At 71.4% G+C, this 21709-nt stretch overlaps 3 protein-coding genes across 8 annotated transcripts in view; 1 reads left to right on the top strand and 2 right to left on the bottom strand.

The window, feature by feature from the left end:
• Positions 1 to 967: 967 nt before the first annotated feature.
• SEMA4B (semaphorin 4B) lies at positions 968 to 12806 on the bottom strand. Its single transcript, XM_080551619.1, has 15 exons — positions 12703 to 12806; positions 8710 to 8884; positions 5884 to 6044; positions 5499 to 5561; positions 5308 to 5406; positions 5098 to 5209; positions 4863 to 4979; positions 4607 to 4764; positions 3935 to 4116; positions 3659 to 3809; positions 3311 to 3521; positions 3107 to 3222; positions 2710 to 2873; positions 2535 to 2629; positions 968 to 2398 (listed from the first exon to the last, which is right to left on the bottom strand). The coding sequence occupies exons 2-15, from the start codon at positions 8810 to 8812 to the stop codon at positions 1623 to 1625; spliced, it is 2508 nt and encodes an 835-aa protein (XP_080407745.1). The 5' UTR covers positions 8813 to 8884; positions 12703 to 12806; the 3' UTR covers positions 968 to 1622.
• Positions 12807 to 15457: 2651 nt separating this feature from the next.
• IDH2 (isocitrate dehydrogenase (NADP(+)) 2) lies at positions 15458 to 19211 on the top strand. The gene is made up of 11 exons (XM_080551599.1): positions 15458 to 15645; positions 16189 to 16280; positions 16601 to 16766; positions 16969 to 17129; positions 17217 to 17360; positions 17513 to 17649; positions 17783 to 17934; positions 18032 to 18144; positions 18219 to 18316; positions 18455 to 18547; positions 18850 to 19211. The coding sequence occupies exons 1-11, from the start codon at positions 15531 to 15533 to the stop codon at positions 18935 to 18937; spliced, it is 1359 nt and encodes a 452-aa protein (XP_080407725.1). The 5' UTR covers positions 15458 to 15530; the 3' UTR covers positions 18938 to 19211.
• Positions 19212 to 20345: 1134 nt separating this feature from the next.
• ZNF710 (zinc finger protein 710) overlaps positions 20346 to 21709 on the bottom strand; it is a 31790-nt gene continuing 30426 nt past the window's right edge. For all 6 annotated transcript variants that reach the window (XM_080551582.1, XM_080551584.1, XM_080551579.1 and 3 more), the window contains exon 5: positions 20346 to 21559. In XM_080551582.1, the coding sequence (XP_080407708.1) occupies positions 21387 to 21559 (173 nt within the window). In that variant the 3' untranslated portion in view covers positions 20346 to 21386. The remainder of the gene's footprint in view (positions 21560 to 21709) is intronic.

The raw sequence follows: 21709 nt of genomic DNA, 5'->3' as shown, positions 1-21709 counted from the left end.
GCGCGCTCAGCGGGCGCTGCACAAAGAGCTCGGCTCTCAAGCAGGAGGCACAAAAGGAAATCCAGGGCAGGCGAGCAGCTACCTTTGCGGCGAGCGGCGCCGGGGCTTTGTGTCTGTTCATCCAGCGGGCTTCGCCCTGGCCGGCCGCCAGCCGCTGCAACGGCCCCACGCAGGGAGCCCGCGGCGCCCGGCCTCCCCCAGCGCTGCCACGGCTGCGCCCCGGCGGTGCCGGAGCCGTGGCCCCGGCTCTCAGACGTTTCTCACGTCCCAGCTCCCGGCGGTGCCGGCCCTTCCAGCTCAGTGCCCCGCAGCGCTGATGGTATCTGCCAGCCGCGGCCCGCGGCCCCAGGGGCTGTGTCTGCTGGCACGGCACCAGCCGACGCCTCCGGTGGCTTTTCTGATGTCCCAGAACAGGCTGGGCAGGAAGCTGGGTGCGCTGGTCCGGCCGGGAGCGAGGCAGCGCTGGTCCCGGGGGGGGGATCCTGCCCCAGCACGCCGGCTTGGTGCAGAGCTCGCTGCTTCCCAGGCGCGAGGGCTGGTGAGCGGCGCTGTGCCGTGCTGCCAGGTCCTTGCTCCAGCGCTGGTTCCCTGTGCCACAGCCGGGTCCCGCTGGGAAAGCGATGGGGGGGGTCTGCCTGCAGCCAGGCAGGGCAGGGACGGGAACAGTGGGGTCCTGGGATTGCCACAGCCCCTGTCCTGCCAGAGGCTGGCCCAGCCTCTGCCTCCCCCTCTTTCTCCTTCCCTTCCCCAATGCCTTCCTCAGCTGCTCGTGGTGCTGGGATGGCCGTGTCCCACTGCTTCGCGGCCACGCCGTGCAGCCCCCCACAGGGGGCCGAGCAGCCCCCTGTTGTTTTCCCCCAGACCTGGCAAGAGCTGGCTGCGGCTCCCCGCTGCAGGGCCACGGGGACAGTCCCGGCTCTGGGCACGGTCCCCGGCCCCGCCAGCCGCAGCAGCACACACGCGTACAAAGGAGACACCAGAACTTTATGTAAAAACCACAGACGTTTCTGCACACGCACATCGGGGAGCGCATGGGCGAGGGGCATGAGCCCTGCCAGCTCTTCACGGGGTGAGCTCTGCTGCCTGCTCCCCCCTCTCCCCAGGACACGATTCACATTTTCAACATATTAAAACCGAACCAAGCACAGACACACAGCACATGCCGCGGGGCCGCTGCGCTCTGGCACCACCCGGCCGCATGCGTGGCTCTGAGTCCCGCAGCGGGACGTCACAGTGAGTCAGGGTTTAGGGGGGCTGCGGCCGACCCCCCCCTGCCCTCTGCATAGACGGGTCCGGGGCTGCGCCGGCAGCCCTTGCCGGGCACCGTGTCCATCCCGTGGCAGGGATGCAGGGCTGCGGGAGGAATCCCACCCGTCCCTGGAAGGCACGCGATGCCCCTCCGCGCCAGGAGCCGCCGGCCCCATCCCAAGGCGTGGGGCTGGAGCTGAGGTGGTGCCCAGGCAGCGCCCCAGGACCTCCGGCAGTTGAGCACGTGGCGTGGTGGGCGCGGGCTCCGGGCATGCACACACAGACGAACACCGATCCCAGCCGCGGCACCGCGGGCCGGCGAGGCTCAGCAGAGCAGAGGCAGTCATGCGCAAGGGGGCTGGGCTCATCCCCCGTCACACCACCGAGTCCTGGATCTCAGAGCCCAGGCGCACCCGGGGTCTTTGGCAGGCTGGAGACACCTCCACGAAGCTGTCCCGGACGTGGAGGGGCCTCTTCTCCGACTCGGAGAAGGCGCGCGTGGTGCCCGGGGGCTCGTGCACGGGGGTGCTGACGATGTAGTTGTCCTGCAGGGCCTGGTAGCCCTTGTGCTCGGGCACCGCGCTGGGCAGGCTGCTGCCGTTCAGGGGCAGGCTCTCCACGGGCTTGCGGGGCGGCTTCTGGTGCCGGCCGGGGTCTGCGGGCTCCAGCAAGGCTTTCATGCCGTCGCGGTGCCGGTGCAGGAGGAAGAGGGCCAGCACGAGCACGGCCGTGGCGAAGAGCACGCACATCACCAGGAACTCAGTCCAGTAGGTCTTGCCGTCCAGCCGGGCTGCGGCACTGCCCACTGCCGAGGTGCTCCGCGAGGTGCTGACGGCCTCCAGGGCATCCCGGCCGGCGGACACCTTGCTGCCGGCCTCCAGCGGCCCGTGGGCCAGCTCCTGCACGCCCACGCAGTAGCTGGCCATCAGCTTGCGGAAGCCTTCCTCCAGCGACCAGCACTCGTAGGTGCCCGCCCGCTCGGGGCTGCCCACCAGGATGAGGGCCCCCTCGGGCAGCACCAGGTAGGAGGCGTTGACAGGGGCGCCGTTGTGCAGCCAGCGCCGCGAGGCCAGGTTGGAGAGCAGGCGGCACGGCAGCGGGCGCACCGCGTTAGGCGGCAGCTGGATCTGCTGGCACGGGGTGCCCGAGGCTGCGGGGAGACAACCCGCGGGGACGTCAGCAAGGCTGCGGGACCCTGCTGCTGTGGGTGCTGGGGGAGCTGAGGGGGGCCAAGCAGGGGCCGGCAGCAGCCCCTGCCGCAGGGCAGCGCCCTGGCAGCATCTCACCTGGGGTCAGAAGGATGCGGGGACGGGGCTGGGACACGTTGGCCGACTGGCAGAGCCGCTCCGTGTCAGCGCCTTCGATGTCCTGGGCCCAGAGCCTGGGGCAGAGGAAGGGGGGGTCAGGGTGCTGGGGGCTGCAGGGGGCTGGGTGCAGCACTTCCCGGGGTGCGGCACTTACTGGGGGTGCGCCGAAGGGTGCAGGGCGGTGCTGCGGCAGGCGCCCCGGCTCCAGGCGCAGAAGGGGTCCCGCGCCAGCACGCACTCGCCACAGCTGCGGTACAGGCTGCAGTTGGCAAAGGGCACCTGAGCCACCGCCGCGTAGGAGGCTGCGTAGACCAGGCCCTGCAGTGGGGAGGCAGGAGGGGGTCAGTGTCACAGCCCCGGCCCCAACACCTGCGGCAGGGCCGGATCCCAGCCCTCCGGGGCTCTCCAGCCTTGGGCTCGGAGTCACAGCTCCCAGCACAGCGGGGGCCTGGCAAGGAGGGAGAAAGTGATCCCCAAACCACGAGCAGATCCCTGCCCCTCGCAACACCTCCCCTTGCTCCAACCCCACAGCGCCCGTGCCCGGCCCCTGCCTGGTCGTGGTCCAGCAGCAGCTGCAGAACGGGCTGCCCGGCGGGGAAGAGGTGGATCTCCTCGATGATGTGCACCCTGTGGTTCACATGCACAGCCTTGTGCAAGCGGCCGTCGTCTGCAAACACAAGGCCCGTGCTGAGTGGGGCTGAGGGCACGCGGTGCCTGTCCCATCCCGCCCCGTCCAGCCCCCGGGCTGCACCCACCCGTGCCCAGGAAGAGGACGTCGTAGGTGCCGTGGAGGCCCTGTGCGCGGTGGACGCCGATCTGCTGGTAGCGCAGGCGGCTCTGCAGCAGCAGTGGCTGGCTCCGGACGGGGCTGTCCATCAGGAAATGGTCCTTGATGAAGTTCAGCACCCGGTCCGGCATCTGGAGGGACGAGTTGATCTTCAGGTGCCGCGTGTGGCTGGTGATGCACTGGGGAGAGAGGAGGGGGTCAGCCGGGGTGTGGGGCAGCGGGTGGCCCTGCCGCCACTGCCAGGACCCAGAGGGATGGAGGTGGCGGCGGGCGCAGGGGCTGCCCCCGTCCTGCAGTTGTGCCCAGGGGCACGTACCGTGCCTGGACGGGGCTCCGGCACGGGGCTGGTGTCCGTATACCACTGCTGTGTCTCGCGGTTCACCTCCTTGTAGAGCCCGCTGAAGGCCCTCTGCACGCTGCGGATGGGGAAGGCGCACACCGCCGAGCTGCCCAGGCCACCCTTGTTCCTGGGGAGAGGTGAAGCCCACGGCAGGGTCAGGCACCGCGGCTCCGCTGAGCCTCACACGCCTCTGGGAACCCAGGGGTGGCTGGAGCCGACCCCGCTGCCCCCTGCGCCCCCCGCGCCGCTCACCACTGCGAGGTGAAGACCCCGTAGAAGACCGTCTCCTTCCAGCGCAGCTCCCCCGGCGTGAGCACGAAGACGTCCTGCAGCACGTTGAAGGGGAAGCCGTCCTCGGGGTGCGAGCAGAGCAGCTGTGCCTTCAGGAAGGTCGTCCACCGCCTCTGCAGCACCCGCTCCCCGCCCTGGTCCCCCTGTGCAGGCACCGGGGGGTCAGGGCATGGGGCACGATGGCTCTGCTGCCCCACGGGGAAGCCCCACGGGGATGCCCCCATGCTGCGGAGCCCCCCGGGCTGGCTGAGGGGACAGGGGCTCCGTCTGTCCACGCGGCAGCGCTGAGGCCCTGGCCAGAGCAGCCCCAGGGCTAGGGAGGCACAAGCAAAGCAGCGTGCACAGGAGAAGGGAAATGCAATCCCGGAGGAGGACGGGTTTGTGTCCCCTACAACGGGGGGCACAGGAGGCAGGGAAGGGCTGCTGCTACCAGTGGGGCAAGCAGGGGCAACAAGCTTGAGCTGGGCTGGGCACCGTGGAGCTGTAACTGCCCCGGAGGGCTCCCCCGCAGGTGCTGGTCCCTTCCCAGGGACAGACATGTGCAGGGTGGTCCCACATCCCTACCCCCTGCCCCGCATCAGCGACATGCCGGGCACATCCTCCCCACGTGTGCCCCCGCTGCCCCGCGCCCACCTTGCACACGCGTGCGATGCGTGAGACAATGGTGTTCTCGAAGTAGTCAAACTCCTTGCCAGTCTCGCTGAAGAAGAAGTAGACCTTGTCGTCGTCACCCTCGGGGTTGCCGGCAGGCAGGCTCTCCCGCAGGTAGGCTGAGCCCACGAAGACTGGGTCTGGGGGCACAGGCGCCTTCAGCACCACCCCGTCCCCGTCCCTGCACCTCCCCTGGCCCAGGGCCGACGACCCGACCTGCCGTCCCAGCCCCCCTCACCCTGCAGCCAGTTGAGGGAGTTCTCCGTCTTGAGGGCGATGCGGCTCTCCTGGCTGCGGTAGATGGTGGGCTCGTTGCCCTGGAAGTTGCTGACAGTCCCGGCATAGAGCTCGCCGTCTGACAGAGAGAAGCTCCTGCTGGGACCCAGCACGGACACAGACCCGCTCCCACCAGGGCTGCCCGTGCCTGGCCCTGGTTCGGCCCGCCGCAGAGGACGAGGGTGCGCGTGCCTTACCGACCATGACGGCGGTGGACCGGTACTCAGGGTCGAAGGGGCAGCGTCCCTTCCCGTCTTCCAGCAGCACCCTTCCTGACGCATCTCGCTCCAGGCTGAAGTGCTGCACGTTCTGCGGGGGGACGGGGCTGTGAGCACGGCACGGCGCCCGCCTCCCACCCTGGGGACTCGCGGCCCCACAGGGCCCCCCGGCACCCTCCCCATGCTCACAATGTAGGCGCAGGCGGGGCTGAAGGCGCAGGTCCCGCAGGTGTAGAGGTGGGTGCTGTTCAGCTGCAGCAGCATCTTGATGTAGTTGTGACAGTCCCTCTGCAGGGGGAGGACAGGGCTCAGCCACCGCGCCTGCAGGTGCAGCGCACGGGGCACTGCCGGCCCCAGGCAGCACATCCCGCTGGGCTCACCTGGGGGTCCTTGCCCTTGAACACACACTGCCTCTTCTTCTCCTCATCCGCACCCCACGGCAGCTGCAGAGAGGGGACAGTCACTGGGAGCCCCCGTCACCGGCTGGCTCCCTGACACCCCTCCTGGGGCTGGCAGAGCTTGGCCCCAGCACCGGTGTCCTCCCTTGGCTCCATCCCACACGGGGCCGGCGAGGCAGCTGCCGCCTGGGGCTGAGCACCCGCTGCCAGCACAGCTGGGGCAGCAGCCTCCTCGCTGTCCCAACCGGCTGCAAAAAGCGCCAGGTCTTGCACGGAAGGGAACCCGCGCCGAACTTGGGCTCGGTGTCCCCAGCCCTCCCCGGGGCTCCGTGGTCCTGCGGGGCTCGGCCCCTCCACACGGGCTCACCCTGCGGGCCGGCGCGCCGGGCTGGAAGTGGCTGGTGTTGACGGCGAAGAGCACCTCGCGCGCCCCCAGGTAGAGGGTGCCGCCATCCGGGCTCAGCAGCAGCGCCGTGTAGTTGGACACGCCGGGCACCTTGAAGCGGTGCACGACCCGCTCGGCAGAGTCTGCGGGGGAGAGCGAGGGATCAGCACCGCGCACGCTGCTCTGGGCTGCGCGCACCACACCGACCTCCGCAGCGGCCGTGACACGAGGCAGAAGGCAGCAGACTGAGATGGGGCAGCTCCCCTCGCCCTTCGCTGAGGGACCTGGCAGCTTGGGCCGGGCTGGCTGCGCCACAGCCGGCTGCACCCCCGGCACCGCAGCGAACCACAAACAGCTGCAATAACACCCGAGGGCGACGTCTGCACTGCTGTGAGCACGGGCTGCAGCATCCTGGCCCCCGGGGATGGCCCCGGGGCGCACAGCACTGCAGGCACTCTGCCCAGCACAGGGCAGCGCGGCCCCTCGGGGCTCAGCCCTGCAGCCAGCCCTGGGGGGACCCCCTCCCGCAGAGCCCCCCGGCACTGCCCCAGCAGCTGCCCGCACCAGCCCTGGGCAGCGGCTGAGTCAGGCGAGCGCCTGTCCCGCGTGGGTGGCCTTGCCCCGGAAGCCCTTCCTCTCCCGCCAGCAGCCCTCTGATTCAGACGGCCTCGCTGTGTCAGTGGGACACGTCGGGCTGACTCACGCTGCCAACTCCCTCACCCCTGACCCACAGCTCCCCGGGGATGCCCCGACCTGCCCGGCCCCTGCTCAGTGCCAGCTGCTGCACGGACTCTGTCCGGTGCGCTCGGGTGCTGGCAGCGCTGCCGGGGCAGGACCCTGCTCCTCTCCCTGCTCTCCTGCTGGCACCACTGCAGCCAGGGCGAGCATGGGGGGGCACAACACAGCCCCGCAGGGACACAGCACTCCCAACCCCGATCCCCACCTGCTGTGCCTGACAAGCACCCTGGGCTCCCTCCCCAGAAGGCACGGCACAGCCCTTCCCCGATCCCGGCAGCCTGGGCACAGTCCAGGGCACCTGGCCCAGTGCCTGCCCTCTGACGCCACCTCCCTTGGGGCAGCACAGAGGGAAGGATGCCCCAGGGAGCCGCATCCTGCCAAGGGGTCCCGTGCCCAGGTGTCAGGGCTACGCCACCCGTGGCAGGTGCAGCGCGGCCAGCAGAGTGGCAGCAGCAGCCCCTGCACCCCGCAGAGCTCTCCCAGCCTGGGAGCTCTGGAGCCTGTGCTGGCTGCCAGGGGGACCTGTTAGGACAAGACCTGCTTCTTCCAGACAAACCTGCTGGAGGCACATCCAGCCGCTCAAGGGGAGCAGCTTGCCTGCTCCTCCCCCCTGCCAACCGCAAGCCCCACACAGGAGCCACTTTTGGATGCACGCTGCTGCCGGCACCCCCTGCCCGCTCCTGCAGTGGCACTGGGGGGATCTAGGTCGGGACCCCCAGGTTCCCCCCACAGCCATGAGCCCAGGCTGCAGCCGCTGCCAAAACAGCCTCTGCAGGCGGGCAGAGCTGGGCCAGAACCGGTCTGTGCACGCACGGTGTGGCACGGCACGGTGTGGCAAGGCACGGTGCCGAGCTGGGCTGTCCCGCTGGCTCCGGGGGCTCCCATCCATCCCAACCCACTCAGCAGGTCCCAGATCTGCTGGTGCCACCACAACTGTGGCCGGCGGTCACGGGAGCACGTGGCAGGGCCACGTCCACGCCGATGAACCACAGCACACGGAGCCAGAGAGCACTCCCGTGCCAGAACTGTCCTGACCCAAAGCCACCGCGCCCTCCCCAGCTGTCCCCAGCCAGGAGCCAGCGAGGGACAGGCACCGCTCGCCAACGGCAGCTGGATTTAGCCACCTCTGGGAGCCCAGCGAGCCTCAACACTTGTGGGCTGCCCACGCCACAGCCTCAGTGCCGGCCAATGGAGCCGGGCCCGTGGCTGCCAGTGCCAACCCGAGCTGCCCCCAGGAGTGTCCTGACGCTGACCCCCCCCCAACGTCAACCGGTGGCACGTAGCCCCAGGCAGCAGCCAGGAGGGGCTCTGCAGGGCGAGGGGGGGCTCTGCCTGCCAGGACCCCACTTGCCCTGGGCCGCCCCTCCCCAGCCCCTTCCCCAGCCCAGTCCAGGGCCAGGGGGTCCCAGAGCTCCTGGGGCCGGGCACGGCGAGGGGCTGCGCAGACCCCCAGCCGTGAGGGGGTCCCGCAGGCACCCTGGCTGCCGTGGCGGGGCCGGAGCCGCGTGGAGTGCCAACGGGCAGAGCCCCTGTGGCCGGCTCGCCCCCTCCCACGCTCACGCACCCCGTGCGCGGGGGACACGAGCACCCTGCCCCAGCTCCGAGCACCCTGCCCCAGCTCCGTGCTCCCCGACCGCCGCGCCTGCAGCCCGGGGGCTCTGCCCCATGCCCACCACGCAGCCCCCGCCGCTCCCCGCGTGTCCGCGCTGCCGGCAGCCCCCGGAGCGCAGCGAGCCCCGGCTTGCCGGGCTGGCTGGGAGGGAGCTGTGCAGGCTCAGCACCCCGCGGGCTGTCACAAGGCGTTTCCACGCCGGGGCGGCGGGGCCGGCTCCGTCCCACGGCCGGGGGAGGCCAACCCCGGTCCCGGTCCCGGTCCCGGCCGAGCGGGCGGGGGCAGCCCGCGCCCCCCAGGGGCGGCCGTCGGGCACGGCGAGATGCTCGGGGCAGCCCCGCCGCCGGGGCTCCCCCCCGCGCCCCCGGACGGGGTCCCACGGGTGCCGGCGGCGGGGTGCCCGGCCAGCCCCCGGGCCCGCCCCGTCCGTCCCCCCGCGCAGCCCCGCAGGCACTCACCGTAGGGCAGGCTGACCCGCGGCACCGGCTCCTGCGCCGCCGAGAGCAGCAGCGCCGCCAGCACCGAGTGCGCCAGGACGGGCAGCGCCGGCCGCGGCGCCATGGCGAGCCGAGCCGGGCCGGGCCGGGCCGGGCCTCCGCGGCGTCCCGCGAAGCCGCCCCGGGCGCTGCAGACCTGTGGGGAGAGAGGGGCTGAGCGGCGCGGCTCGGCTCGGCTCGGCACCGCCCCCCGCCCCCCGGCCCCGGCCCGCCCCGGCCCGCCCCGGCCCGCGGGGCTCCCCGCCCGCCCGCTCGGGCACCGGCACGGGGCGCAGCGCCCAGCCCAGCCCCGCCGAGCCCAGCCCCGCGGCCTCCTCCCCGCCCCGCCGGGACCCGCTGCTGGGCACCGCAGCCCCCCGGGGAGGGGGCACCGTGCCGCGGGCTTCCCCGGCGGTGCCCGAGCGCCTCCGCTCCGGCTGCGCCCCGAGCCGCCCGCCCGCGCTCCCGGCACAGCCCAGCGCCCGCCGCCCTGCCGGGGGGACGCAGCCTGGGCCGCAGCATCCCCGGGGCAAGGCTCGCTGCCGCCGGTGTCCGCGGCGGGCGGCACCCCGCGGCGCAGGGCAGGGGCGCTGCCAGCCCCGACGGGCTGTCCCCGGGGGCGCGGGGCCGGGCCGCGGGGGGCTCGCCGCCCCCTCACAAAAGCACACGCAGACCCCCAGAGAACCGCCGCGCTCGTCCAGCGGTTGCCATGGAAATGTGTTATTAATGACAGCTGCTTATTTTGCCATGGCAACAGGGGGGAAAGGGAAAGGGTCTCTCCTCGGCAGCCCTCCCGGGGCCGAGGCCCGCCCAGCCACTTCGCTGCTATGCCTGGGGCAGAGCCCCTGGCTGCCTGCTGGGCCAGCCCCGGCCCTGCGCCCCTGGGCCATCGCCCCCCCAGCAGCAGGGCCCCTTGGGTGAGCCCCCCGCCCGGGAGGCGCCCCCACACTCCTGGCAGGGCTGTGCCCCGCTTCCCCGCTCTGCCAGTGGGACACGACCAGACGGTGCCCGCTCCGGGGCCAAACCTGGCGCCCAGTGACTGGGGCTACCAGCGGGGCCCCTGCCTCCCTCCTTGGCTCGGCTCCATCCCCGCTCCCGCTGCGGCCGCCATCCCTTCCTGGGCACGGGCCGGGGCTCTACCCCACCTGCCTTATCAGCACCCTTTGCCCGGGAAGCGCCACAGACAGGGCCGTGACTCTGCGTCACAGGGCTGGGCAGCATCACCCTGCGTGGGGTGGGAGAGTGGACGCTCGCCCCTGCAGCGATGCCCCCCCTGCCTGCTGCAACCCCGGGGGTTCCCGCAGGGGCCCTGAGGACCTGAGCATCGCCTGCGCGTGGCCACGGGAGCGCAGTGCCAACCCCCTGGTGTGACGGCACGCAGCAGTGGGAACCCCCAGGGGGAGGACGGCCGCTCTCAGGCCAGGCGGGCAGGACAGGCAGGGCAGGGTGGGCAGGACAGGCCGGGCAGGGTGCCCCGGCCCAGGCTGCCTGGCCGGGCAGGAGCAGGGCAGCGGGGCGAGTCCGGAGCCTGCGCCTTTAAGCGCCTGCCGGCAGCGCGTCTGGAACAGCTCCCCAGCCCGCTGCTGGCAGCCCGGCCTGTTTACGACAAACTCCCATTTATCTCCTCCGCCTGCCCACGCAGGCTGCCAGCGCGGGGCAGCGCGAGGGGCACCCTGCAGCACCGTGCCCCTCGCTCGGCGCGCAGGCGCAGCACCCAGGCGGGCATGTGCGTGCCTGCGTGCCCTGCGCAGCTCTGCCCGTACCTGCACGCACATGTGCGGCCGCCGTGCCAGCCCTCCCGCCCCTCCACCTGCAACAGCGGTTAGGGATGGGGAAATTGCTCGGGGTGTCGGGCCCGGGCAGCACCAAAACCTGTGGCCTAGGGTCAACTGGCAGGCGCGCTGGTGGTTTTTGAACCAAATTCCCACGCTGAAGCCCTCCGCCCTGCTCCTGCAGGTGGCTGGGAAGGCAGCGCAGAGCCATGCTGCTGCCTGCGAGGAGCTGGGGCCAGAGCCGCCCCGCTGCTGCCGCCTGCGTGCTCAAGCCCTGCTCATCAACCTGCCCCGGCACGGGCACGGCACAGGCACATCCCCTGCTTGGAGACTCCAGCCGCGCTTACACACAGCCTACACACACAGGCTTTTCCTCCTGACCCACATCTCCCGGGGACGGCGCGCACGCCCCCAGCTCGGCTCCCTCCTGGAGGCTGCCAGACAGCACCAGGCCGTCCTCGCAAGACCCCCTCCTCCCCCCAGCCGCGCACACAGGCAGAGCGGGAGCGCGCTCGCACGCACACCTGCAGCCGCGCGCGCTGCCGGGCCCTGCTGATTCACGCACAGATGCTCCCAGCCCCAGCTGCTCAGTGCCAGCAGCTCAGAGAAGGACGCGTGTCCCGCTGGAGCGGGGCTGCCTCGGGAGGCACAGCCGCGGTCAGCGCGGCGGGGGGAGCGCGGAGCACGCACGCCTGCTCTGCTTCGCTGCACGCCGGCAGGCAGCGGGGAAGAGGCCCCGCTCGGGACCAGGGGCTGCGGCAGCTTCCAGCCGCGGTGCAGGAGGGGCACCCTGAGGCCCAGGGCCCCTGGGCATCTTACCGGTTCTGCAGGCACCGGCCATGCCCCCTGCCGAGCCGGGGGCCTCCCAAGGGGCTGCAGCCCTGCTCCCACCTGCCTGTCCCTGTGCCCCACACCTCCCCAGCCAGCTCTGGCCCCACCACCTGGACGTCCCTTCTCTTTGTCCAGGTGCTGGCCCCACGCTGCCCTGCAGAGTCCCCTTTGGCCCTGTGGCAGGGGCCCTCTGGACCCTACAAAACGCAGCCATCCCCCCTCCCTTGCCCCATTCTCCTGTACAATCTGTGTGCCTGCCGGTGCATGCTGCTGGCCTGCGAGGCTGCAGGACACGTGGGACACTACCCTCAGCCCCAGCTGCTTGTTGGGCACCACTGGCACAGGGCAAAACTGAGACACCGAGCACCCCTTGGAGCGCTGGGATGTGGTGGTCTCCGAGCCCAGGTACTTCTGCTCCCAGGGTGCAGGAAACAGGGGGCCCTGGCTCAGGGATACGTGACCCCTTCCCAGCCAGCCCTGGCCCCACAGAGTTTAGGCCAGTGCTGGTGTTCTTTGGCCCTGCTCCCCCCACCCCACAGCAGCACCCTTCACTGCGGTGCTGCCTGCAGGAAGAGGGGGTCCCTGACTCCATGACCTCTGTGGCCCCCGCTTTACCTGTGCCCCCAAGCCCAGAGGCTGCTGAGGTACCTAACACCATCGGGCGCAGCCGGCACACCTGGGACACGCAGCACGTGTGCAGCCTGCAGGCATCCCGGCGCTGTGCACACATCCACACACGTGGCACACGCAGCACACACGCGTGCCCCATACCTGACACCGAGTGAGCGCACACGCCTCCTTACAAGAAACCCAGACGTCCGTCCAGAACACTTCCTCGGGCAAGCACCGCGCGTACCGCGCGCCCGACACACATGTAAACACACGCACGGTGGCTTACGGGAGGCACACACCCCACCCTGCAAACACACACACCTGGGAACGCCCCCGGTGAGCACAGCCCCACGCTCTGGGGCGGGCAGCCATCCACACACGTAGCCCCGAGTGCTCCTGCACCCTGCACGCGCAGCCACACGCACGCTGCACAGCTATCCACGCACGTTGCACGCACGCTGCACACACACAGGCCCTCTGCCACCCCCGCGCCCCGGCAAACCCAGGGCAGTGGCCGCCCCTGCACACACACATCGCGTGGGGAGCCCCGTGCAAGCGCCCGCACATCGCCTTGCACGCCCTGTGCACGCACACGGCTCCCCCCGCACACAAGTGCTCGCCCAGCAGCGCACACCTCCCCCCGCACACCCCTCCCGTGCACCCCCCCTTGCACGCTCACACACACACGCGCTCACACACGCACACACACGCACACACACGCGCTCACACACACTCCCCCCCCCCGCGCCCCGCCGCTTACCGGCTCCGGGCGCGGCGCGGCGGGACCCGCCTGCAGCGCGGGGCGGCTCCGGGGCTCCCCGCCCGCGGCGGGGCGCGGGGCGGCTCCGGGGCGGCTCCGGCTGCTCCGCCCGCCGCTCGCAACAAAGGGCCGCCCCGCCCGGCCGCCCCCGCCCGCGGCTCCGCCACCGGCGGCGCTGCCGCCGTCCCGCCCCGCCGGGGCTCGGGGGCGGGGGGCCGGGGAGGGGGCGGGCGTTGTTCCTGCCTCGGGGGGCTGAAGCCGGGGCAGCCCCGGCCCTGGGCGGCGGGAGCGGGGGGCTCCGCCTCTGCTCGGGGGCGGCGGGGGGTCCCGGGGTGGGGGGTCCCTGGCACGATGCCGCTCGCCCCAGCAGCGCCGGCTGCACGGCGGCCAGCGGAGCACGGGGCCGGTGGGGAGCGGGGCCCTGCGGGGTCCTGCAGCACGGCTGCTGCGGGGGGCCCTGCCCGGGGCGAGAGCCTGGGGTCCCCAGTACGGGGAGGGGAGTGCTGCCCCAGCAGCAGGGGTGTTGGTGCTGCGAGGTGGGTGCAGGGACACCAGGTACGAGCGCGTGTGGCTGCAGGCGTTGCCGTGAGGCCCCGGCGGTGATGTGCAGCTCCGGGCGTTCTGCAGCAGCACATGGCTGCAGGTGTCTGCTCGGTGGTACAGGGCTGGAGGCTGCTGGCCGGGTGCCATCGGTGAGCAGAGCCGATGGGGTTTCGTGGGCCTGAGCTGGTGCTTGAGGCAGCCGGAGGGGGGCCCCTGGCCAGCCCGGGGGTAGGCAGGGTGGGGGCGGCCGGGCACTGGGCACAGAGGGAGGAACGGGGCAGGGGGCTGAGCCGCAGGGGTGAGGGGAGCCGGGCACGTGGCTGTGCCCCAGCACGGGGGTCCAGTGGGCTGAGTCCCCCCAGCCTGCGAGCAGAGCTGTGGCAGCAGCACCAGCCCTGCAGGGAGTAGGTGCTGTGAGCGAGCACCAAGCTGCTGCCCAGCGCTGGGCCAGGCAGGGACACGGGGCCAGTCAGCCTCAGCCCTACACCTCCAGGCTCCCCGTCCTCCTTTGTGGAGGTTCCACTTGTGTTTTCAGCTGCGCCATGTCCCCAGGCGCTGCCATCTGCTCTGCCTGATGTCACGCTGCGTCCCTGGGGTGGCCGTGCTGCCCTGCTCCGCGTGGCCCTGGCTGCCCCTACCCAGTGGGGATGGGGTCCCTGCAGCTGCTGCCTCTGTGCAGCCCATGGGCCCTAGGGTGCGGGGGTGAGGTGTGGGGTTGCTGTATGGGGGCAAAGACAGCCCCCCTTCCCTCCCCGGATCCTTGCTGTTCCTCTGGCTGGGCTCTCAGTGCCCCAAAAAGCTGGAGTCAGCCTGCCTGCACGCGCTGCTCCCCACGCAGGGCTGGCTGGAGCATGGCCCCGGCCCCCACAGCGAGCCCGGCCAGCCCGCACGGACCCTCCTGGGGCCACCCAGCTGCGGGGGGAGCTGCTCTGGCAGCAGCCTGGGGCGTGTGGGCTGGGCTCCGGCCAGGGATGCCTCCTTTGTTCAAAGGCAGCCCTTCCCTGGGCCGGTGCCACATGGCTGCTCCGTCAGCACGGCCGGAGCCTGCACGCCCAGGGCCGCGCTGTCCTGACCTCGTCCCTGCGAGAGCCTGGTCACTGGGAGGCTGCGACCGCAGGCTTGGCAGGGCTGCAGCCGGTGCCGTGGGGCAGCCCCAGGCCCTGTGCTGGGGTGACGCCGCTGGCCCCCTGCTGTGGGGCAGCCCCACGGCGCTGTCCCTGCGGCTGCAGGGCTGTGCGCGGGGCAGGGTGCTGTGGGAGGGTGCTGTGGGAGGGTGGTGGGACCCAGCTCCCACACGCTGCCCCGGAGCAGCGGCCCCCCGCAGCCGGCAGCCCCGTGGGCTGCGGCTCTGGTTAATGTTAAAGCCAACAGACGTCAGCGCCGGGCCCTGCCTCCTCTCCGCAGCCCCTCTGCTCGGGGCTGGTGGCTGTTGTTCTGCCTTCCTTCCCGGAGCGGGACCTGCCCGGCCCCCGCAGCTAAAAAAAGCCGCCGGCCTGGCCCGTGCAGAGGGACGGCAGCGCTCCGGGCCCCTGCACCCCTCCCGGCCCCCGTGCACGCTCTGGGGGTGCCCCGAGGCGCGTCTCCCCCCGGTGCCGGGGTCAGGCCAGGCCAGGCTGGTGGAGGTGGCGGCGGCTGCGCGTCCCGCTCGGCCCGTCCGCCCTGCGTCACGCGCTGGCACGCGCAGGGTCGCTCGCTTCTAGCTATGTAGGGAAAGCCGGAGCGCCGAGCCCCGGGCCGAGCCGGCAGCGGGGCCCCTGCTGGCCCGGCCGTGCGGGAGCCACGGCCCCTGCCCGCGGGGAGCACGGGCACCTCCGCCGCGCCCCTCCGAGCGCCGCCAGAAACGCACGGAGCCGAGGGGCTAGCTGTGTGCCGGGGGGGTGCCCCGGCCGAGGGGGGCCGTGCCAGCACCGCCCGCCAGCCCTTGCCCGGTGAAAGCCGATCCCCGCCCGCCGGTCACCTTGTGCTTTGGCACCGGTTGCGCCTGGCGTGGGGGGAACAGCCCCCCCCCCCCAGCGCCCCCTCCCGTCCCCACGGTGCCTCCCCGGGGGGCTCCTCTCTGCGCACCCCTACAGGGCCGTCGGGTGGGTGCGGGGGGGCCGCGGGCTGGGGGGCGCCGCTGGCTCGCCCCGACCCCCGCCGGACCCCGCACGGGCCCCTCCGGGCCCGGCCGGGGGGGGGGGCCGGGCGCAGGCGCTCTCGCACCTCCCCGGGGCGGGGCGAGCCGCGTCCCCGCTCCGCCGGCCCCGCTCCGCCGCCCCGCCGCGTCCGCCCCGTCGCGCCCCGCCATGGCCGCCCGCTACCTCCGAGCCGTCCCGGCGCTGAGCCGCGCCGCCGGCCTGCCCCGCTGCCCCCCCGCCGCCGCCGCCGCCGCGCTGGGACCCTCGGGGCCGCGGCGACACTGTGAGTGCGCGTGACCTTGGCCCGGGGGGCGCCCGGGGGGGGCGCGCGTGGGGGGCGCGGCGGTGTCCTTGGGGGCGGAGAGGGCGGCCGGGACGGGGGGCGCGGCGCGGGGGGCTCGGCGCGGGGGGCTCGGCGCGGGGGCACGGCGCGGGGCCACGGCTCGGCTCGGCTCCGGGGACGCGGCGCGGTTTGGCACGGCTCGAGGCGGGCTGGCTCGGCACGGCACGGCACGGCACGGCTCGGCCCCGGCGCCGTGCGCAGCCGGCCCCACCCCCAGCACGGTTCGACCCGCGCCCCTGCGGCCCGGATTTCAGGGAGGGGAGCTGGGGGGGATTGAGCCCGGAACTGCGGCCGGCCCCGGGGGATTGCACGGGGCCAGCCCCGGTCCCACGCGGGGTTTTGCACCCTCGGTTGCACCCGGGTCCCGCCCTGAGTGGGGTTTGCACCCGGATCCTGTCCGGCCCCGGTCCCACGCGGGGCTCTGTGCCCCGACCTGCACCCGGGGCCGGGCGTGCGCCCCTGAGCCGTGCCCCCGCTGCCCAGATGCCGACAAGCGGATCAAGGTGGCCGACCCGGTGGTGGAGATGGACGGAGACGAGATGACGCGGATCATCTGGGCCTTCATCAAGGAGAAGGTAGCGGGGTCCCGGCGGGGGGGCGCGGGGCCGGGCCCCTCCCTGCTGTACGGGAAACGGGCGGGCGCTGCACGCGCGGAGCTGGCGGGTGCTGTGCAGGGAACAGGTGGTCCCTGCCCTCTGCCCTCCGTCTGTCTGTGTGTCTGTCTGTCTGCAGGAAGCAGCTGGTGCAACCCGTGTGCCTTCCGGCGGGTGGGGAGGGCCCCGGGGAGGGGGCCCAGTCAGGGCAGGGGGCTGGGGCTGGCCACACCGCAGTGCCTGCTGCTGCTCCCGGGCACCCCTGTGCCTCCCCCGGCTCTGACACACTGCTGCCCCCCCAGCTGATCCTGCCCAACGTGGACGTCCAGCTGAAGTATTTCGACCTGGGCCTGCCGCACCGGGACAAGACGGACGACCAGGTCACCATCGACTCGGCGCTGGCCACCCAGAAGTACAGCGTGGCCGTCAAGTGTGCCACCATCACTCCGGACGAAGCCAGGGTGGAAGGTGGGCAGGGGGCAAGGGAATGGGGCTGAGCGCCTGCTGTGAGGGGGGGGCAGCAGCACGGCGGGGAGCTGAGCCCCCCGGGTCGCCAGCTCCTGCCTCCGTCCGGCTGGCGGTGGGGTCTGGCAGAACCCGTGGCGCTGGGGGGCTGTGCGCTGTGCCGGGCTGTGCCTCGTGTCCCACGCCTCACCTCTTTGCGTCCCAGAGTTCAAGCTGAAGAAGATGTGGAAGAGCCCCAACGGGACCATCCGGAACATCCTGGGCGGGACGGTGTTCCGGGAGCCCATCATCTGCAAGAACATCCCCCGCCTGGTGCCCGGCTGGACCAAGCCCATCACCATCGGCAGGCATGCCCACGGCGACCAGGTGAGCCCGCGGGGTGGCCAGCGCAGCGCCCAGGGGTGCCGGCCGTCCCCCCCAGCCCTGCAGTGACACCCCGTGCCGCCCCTGCAGTACAAAGCCACCGACTTCGTGGTGAACAAGTCCGGGACGTTCAAGATGGTCTTCACGCCGAAGGACGGCAGTGGGGTGAAGGAGTGGGAGGTGTACAACTTCCCCGGCGGCGGCGTGGGCATGGGCATGTATAACACAGACGAGGTACTGGCGGGGGGCATTGGGGTCCCGTGGGCTGGCACGGCCCTGCTGTGGGTTCATGGCCAGGCCGGCGGGGCGGGGGTCCCGCAGCGCTGCGGGGCAGCCGAGGAGCCCGGGTCCCTGCTGACCGCAGCGTCTGCACCCGTTCGTTGCAGTCCATCTCGGGCTTCGCTCACAGCTGCTTCCAGTACGCCATCCAGAAGAAGTGGCCTCTCTACATGAGCACAAAGAACACCATCCTCAAAGCCTACGACGGGCGCTTCAAAGACCTCTTCCAGGAGATCTTCGATAAGTACGGACCTGGCCGGGCTGCTGGGGCTGGTCTGCGTGGAGCTGAGGGGGGCTCCGGGGGCTGGGGTGGGGGCCCCGTGCCCTGCAGCACTCACGCCCACTGCAGCACTGCTGACAGCTGCTCTGGCTCCCAGGCACTACAAGACGGAGTTCGACAAGCTGAAGATCTGGTACGAGCACCGGCTTATCGACGACATGGTGGCCCAGGTGCTAAAGTCCACCGGCGGTTTTGTCTGGGCGTGCAAGAACTACGACGGGGATGTCCAGTCGGATATCCTGGCCCAAGGTAGCACCGGGGCTGCTGGGGGGGGGGGCGGTGGGAGGGGGTGGCTGGGGGGGCGCTGCCACCCGCCCGGGGCCGCCCTGACCCTGTCCTGCCGCAGGCTTCGGCTCCCTGGGGCTGATGACCTCCGTCCTGGTGTGTCCGGACGGGAAGACCATCGAGGCAGAGGCGGCCCACGGCACCGTCACGCGCCACTACCGGGAGCACCAGAAGGTGGGTGTGCGGCCCCCGCCGCCCCGGGGCGAGCTGTCCCAGCCCGGCCGCTGACGGGGGCTCTCTGCGTGCAGGGACGACCCACCAGCACCAACCCCATCGCCAGCATCTTCGCCTGGACGCGTGGGCTGGAGCACAGGGGCAAGTTGGACAGTAATCCAGAGCTGATCAAGTGAGCGGGGTGGGGTGGGGTGGTTTGGGGGTGCTCCCAGGGTGGCCCCGTCCCCTCTGAGCCCGGCTGGTGCCAGACACTGTGGGACACGGGGACCCACGCTGTGCCGTGGCTGCCGGTGACCCCGCTGCCCCCCAGGTTTGCTCAGACGCTGGAGAAGGTCTGCGTTGAGACCGTGGAGAGTGGGACGATGACGAAGGATCTGGCCGGCTGCATTCACGGGCTTGCCAAGTAAGTGTGGCTTACGGGGCGGAGGGGTGTACAGGGAGCGTGTGCCACGAAGGCAAGCTCGCCCTCTGGGGCGGCCACAGGACGGGCACTGGGGGCTGGACGGCCTCTGGGGACAGCGGGCATCTATTTACGGCTCGCCCTGGTCGGGCGGTGGCTGTGGCTGGGCAGGGAGCCACGTCCCGCTGCGGGGGCTCTGCTTCCCAAGCGCGGCCAGCTGGCGCTGCTCGCTGCGTGGGCAGGGACGGGCAGGGCCCTCGCCCCGCGGGACCCCCCCAGCCCTTCCCTGCACCCTTCTCTCCCAGCGTGAAGCTGAACGAGCACTTTGTGAACACCACCGACTTCCTGGACGCCATCAAGAACAACTTGGACAAGGCCCTGGGCAAGAAGTAGAAGAGGCTCCCCCGGGCGGGGGTCCGCGTGTGCTGCCCAGCCTTTACCTCATTTTTAACAGGATAGCGAGCCAGCGCCGCCTCTAGCTCACTGACACGGCTCAGGAACATTTGAATAATTTTTATAAGCAGTTTTCCTACGAGTGTTTTTAAAGCCTTTCTAGCAGGGGTTTGTAGAAAGGGGGTGTGTGGGGGGGCTGCCCTTCACCGTACTGTAATTTCTGTAACCTCTGACCTCATGGTGCCAAACAGCTATTAAACACGTCACCGGCCCAGGGCGCGCGTGGTGGTGGCACGGCTCGCGGGGGGGCACGGGCACGCCGGGGGCTCGCCGCCCGGCCACGTCCTCCCTGCCCGGGCGCAGGAGGCAGCCAGCAGCTAAAGAATATTCATTTATTTAGAATTATTGCTAAACAACTCTTCAAACCAAAGAGATCAACAAAAATAAACACAGTAGGGCTTTGCACGAGGGGCAGGTGAACCACTCTGCGGACACAAGGCGGGCGCGCCAGGGCTGTGCGGAGCGGCACCGGCACGGCCCGGGCAGTGCAGCCCCCGTGCGGCCCCGCCGCCCCCTCCGGCACGGCTGGGGGTGCTCCTGGGGGTGCTCCTCGCACCGCTCCCGCTGGCACCAGCGCTTTTTGGTACCGGGACAGAGGTAGCTTGTGGGGGATGCGCTGCGCTGTCCGGGAGCAAGGGGCGGGCGTGGGGAGGGGGCTGCGCCGTGGGGGGCTCTGGGCTGGGGGGAGGCTGCTGCCACCTCCACCCTGCGCCACATCTGGCGGGGGCTGCGGCTGGGGGGTGATGCTGGGGCTGGGGCACAGGGCTGGGTGGTGGCACCAGGTTGCTGGAGACAGGCGGATGGCAGCGCCTCCGCGCTAGTGCAGCAGGAGGAACACACACCTCCCCCCCCAGCCACAGGGAAAGCCGCTGGCCCCGCACCGGTAAGCGTGGCCATGGGGAGGTTGCGATCGCTGCGTGCCCCGGGGCTGCTGCAGCCTCCCTGGGCTGGCTGGAGCCGTGCCACGCACTGGGGAGCGAGCTGTTCCCTGCCTGCTCCCTCCCCGGGCAGCAGGGTCCCCGTCCCCATCCCAGCCGCTGCCACCTCTGCCTCCGTCACGCCTGGGGCTCGGTTCCCCCCTCACAGCACCTGGGCGCCAGACAGGCACACCAGCATCCCGGGGCTGTGCTCCCAGAGCAAAAACCTTCCTGAGCCCTGGTCTGGAGAAGCTCACAGGGGCGAGGAGCGCCAGCAGTGTGTACAGCAGCTTCGGTGCGTTAGTGCAGGCCGGCACGGCGGCTCCCGCGGGCAGCAGGACCCCCTCTGGGTGCTCTGCCCTCCCTGCAGCCCTGTGCCCCACCGCCGCCTGCGCTGCTCGCAGCTTCACAGATCACACACGTTACACAGGTTTACAAAGAACATTGGTTGAAGGAAACTGAACTCAGTGAAAAGATAAATCCAACCACGCGGCACATCTGAAAAAAATAAATTACTTTCAAAATACCATCATTTGCTCAAGTTGAACAGGGTCTGCCTTCCTTTAAATACATCGCTCACTAAAGCTGCTCTATACTCAGAGCTGCTGCTTCCACTGAGCTTTGCAATTAGTTTGTAAGAAAATATTCTGTTTTGTATGTGCCCTGTGGCCTCTCTTGGCTTGCCACAGCTTTGCCTGTACCAGCTCGCAGCTGATGCCAGAGCAACCAGAACTGCTCTCGCCCGCCGAGGAGACGGGGACTGAGCGGGAGCTGCGGCACAGCCTCCTTCCTGCTTGGCCTCCTGCAGGCAGAGGGGCTCCTGCGCTGCTGGCCGCGCGGTGGGGGCGCTGGGCTGGCGGTGCAGCTGGCCTGCAGCCCAGCCGAGCGGGGAGGACCCAGGAGGTAGAATCACAAATAATGCTCGTCGTCTTCTGGGATGTGCCCTCCCCTGCCCGCAGCTTGGAGTACGCTGGATGCTGGGCTACAGGCAAGGGGAAGGCTGGGGCGAGGTCCTGGCTTCCCACCCAGCAGCGGGGCAGGTGGGAGGGCAGGAGGTCGGGCAGGACGGCGCTGGGCAGGGGAGCTGTGTGCCGCTCGGGTGCTCCTTCTCTGGGGCGGCTGGGGGAGACGGGGCCCCGAGCAGGAACAGCCCCCGTTGGTGGCAAAAGCTTGCCCAGGCTTCTGCAGCTCTCAAAGCGCGCTGGAGCCTCGCTGGCTTGGCATACCTGCTCCGAGTGCCCGAGGCAGGCAGCGAGCGCTGCCCCGCGCCGCCTCCAGCCTCCACCCAGCACAGCTCGCAGGACATCCCCGTCTCCTCCTTCGCCCGCCCGGCTGCAGCCTGCCCCTCTCCAGCGGGTCTGCCAGGGCGCCGAGCCCGCGGGCAGCAGCAGCTCCTCTTACCACGCAAGGTCCACGCAGGCCGGCGGCCGCCCTCCTCCAGCCTGCTGCGGGCCGGCCGCCCTCCCGCTTGGCTACAACATGTTGTAGTACGCCATCTCCTTCATGGCCTGCTCCGTCAGTGCACTCTCGTCCGGGGGGTTGCCGACCCCTCCGTAGCCGTAAGAGTTCTCCTCCTCGAAGTCTTCCATCTCCTGCTGGCCGTCCAGCTCGGCGTGCTCAGCCCCGGCCAGGTCCATCATGGGGTCTAGGGGACAGCACCCACACGGTGTCAGCCCTGCCCCGTGGTGCTGGTGCTCCACGCGCGGCCCTGCGGCACCCTCCCCACCGCAGCACCCAACGGGCGCCCACCAGAGGTGCTGTGGCACAGCCCAGCTCCCGCAGCAAGCCGAGGGAC

Source organism: Anser brachyrhynchus, assembly GCF_964034855.1.
Source record: "Anser brachyrhynchus genome assembly, chromosome: 11".
Lineage (NCBI taxonomy): Eukaryota > Metazoa > Chordata > Aves > Anseriformes > Anatidae > Anser > Anser brachyrhynchus.
The sequence above is the reverse complement of the archived record's forward strand: the minus strand, read 5'-3'. Positions and strand labels throughout refer to the sequence as shown.